The 2,279-nt window shown below is 41.5% G+C and overlaps 1 protein-coding gene across 1 annotated transcript; it reads left to right on the forward strand.

The window, feature by feature from the left end:
* Positions 1 to 604: 604 nt before the first annotated feature.
* On the forward strand, positions 605 to 1,516 carry LOC307057895 (putative G-protein coupled receptor 141; the record flags this gene model as incomplete). The annotated part of the gene is made up of 1 exon (XM_079711204.1): positions 605 to 1,516. The coding sequence occupies one exon, from the start codon at positions 605 to 607 to the stop codon at positions 1,514 to 1,516; it is 912 nt and encodes a 303-aa protein (XP_079567330.1).
* Positions 1,517 to 2,279: the final 763 nt, after the last annotated feature.

Genomic DNA, 2,279 nt, shown 5'->3' on the forward strand with positions numbered 1-2,279 from the left:
GCCAAGGTCTCACTTTTAGATGATAATATAACTGTGATGAGAAATTCAGATATACCCTCTTATTGCTTGCTGCTGCCTTGATTTAGCCAGTTTTTTAGCCAAACTCATCAGTATCCTAAAGGAATTAAGCATAAATATTCTTGGATCATTTGCTGATGAGCTGGAAGGAATTAGAGAATTATAATGATACATAAAAGAAAAAAAAATATTCTGCATATTTAATGCATCCATTCAGCTTTCTGTCCATCTTAAGATTCCCCCCCCCCCCAGTGGTTGCTACAGTAATAGTATCCATGTATCAGCTTCAAATGGTCTGTAATCAGTTTTATGCAAATAGTTCTGACTGTGTAGATATACAGACCTCTTGATGAGGTCTTTAACCATTAAAGGTCAAGAATCAATGACTTAACTGTGTTTTCAGTGTAGAGTACACAGAAATGCATATGACAATAATCTTCATTCTTAAGGCACATAAAGCTTACATCATGTAAACAGATAAATGACAGAGTCACATTGCCAGTGCAATGTGAACAAAATATGAACAAAATTCTGGAAGTTTGTTAGTTACACTGGTGCTTTATCTCTTCCAGGTGACTCCTGAAGTATGGCTGACCACAATAGTTCCTCCTGCAATAACCCTATAAGGTCACCCCATTTAACCAGGCTCTACTTCGTAGTGCTCTTTGGAGGGCTGGTGGGCATCATCTCCATTTTGTTCCTGCTGGTGAAAATGAACACCCGGTCCGTGACCACCACAGCAGTCATTAACCTGGTGGTGGTCCACAGTGTTTTTCTCCTGACAGTGCCTTTTCGCTTGACCTACCTCATCAAGCACACTTGGACATTTGGGTTGCCCTTCTGTAAATTTGTGAGTGCCATGCTGCATATCCACATGTACCTCACATTCCTGTTCTACGTTGTGATCCTAGTCATCAGGTACCTCATCTTCTTCAAGCACAAGGACAAAGTGGAATTCTACAGAAAACTGCATGCTGTGGCTGCCAGTACTGCCCTGTGGCTACTGGTGATTATCATTGTGGTGCCCCTGGTTGTTTCTCAGTATGGAATTCATGAGGGTTATGACAAACACCACTGTTTTAAATTCCACAAAGAACTTGCTCACGCATATGTCCAAGTCATCAACTATTTGATAGCCATTATTGTCATAGTTATTGCAGTGATTCTCTTGGTCCTCCAGAGCATCATCATTGTGTTGATGGTGCGGACGCTACACCACTCCTTACTATCCCATCAGGAGTTCTGGGCCCAGTTGAAAAACCTGTTTTTTATAGGGGTCATTCTTATTTGCTTCCTTCCCTACCAGTTCTTTAGGATCTATTACTTGTACACTGTGGCACATTCAAGTGACTGTAATGACAATGTTGCATTTTATAACGAAATCTTCTTGAGTGTAACAGCGATCAGCTGCTTTGATTTGCTGCTCTTTGTTCTTGGGGGAAGCCATTGGTTTAAGCAAAAGATAATTGACCTATGGAATTGCCTTTTGTGCCGTTAACCACAAAGTATAGTATTCAGAATTACTTCCTTAATGTTGAGAGTGAAAACAGGAATGGTTATTATTATTATTATTATTTTTTGCCGTACGCGGGCCTCTCACTATTGTGGCCTCTCCCGTTGCGGAGCACAGGCTCTGGACGCGCAGGCTCAGCGGCCATGGCTCACAGGCCCAGCCACTCTGCGGCATGTGGGATCTTCCCGAACCGGGGCACGAACCCATGTCCCCTGCATCGGCAGGCGGACTCTCAACCACCGTGCCACCAGGGAAGCCCAGGAATGGTTATTTCATTACTTGATTAAAACCGTGTCTTAATACAGCCAAATAAAAGGACTATAAAATGTCAGAGCCTTCATTTCAGCCCTTATTTAATTCCTACCATCTCTGAATGATACATATACAAAGACTAGTAATGTTCAGTTTACCTGGTGTTGCAATACTGCATTATTTTCCAATATAAAATATCTACTTGGCCCATCCAGGTACCATGGTCTAATGGTTTCTGAGTTTTACTAGCTTATTTTAGTTTCCTCAGTTTGAAACATGGTCTTTTCTTAGGCTTCGGACTGGACTCGGCCCTCTAGTTCTTTTCATTCCACTTAACCTTAGGTAAATTAATCCTGGTCATGGTCACTTCAAAGACACAAACTCTATTTGGCTAACCAGATGAGATGACTATTCAACTCACACCCTCACAAAAAACAGATAAGGGGGGAGAGTAGTAAAAAACTTTTTTAGATTACCATACTTTGGTGGGAAGTCA

Source organism: Hyperoodon ampullatus, assembly GCF_949752795.1.
Source record: "Hyperoodon ampullatus genome assembly, chromosome: 9".
NCBI lineage: Eukaryota > Metazoa > Chordata > Mammalia > Artiodactyla > Ziphiidae > Hyperoodon > Hyperoodon ampullatus.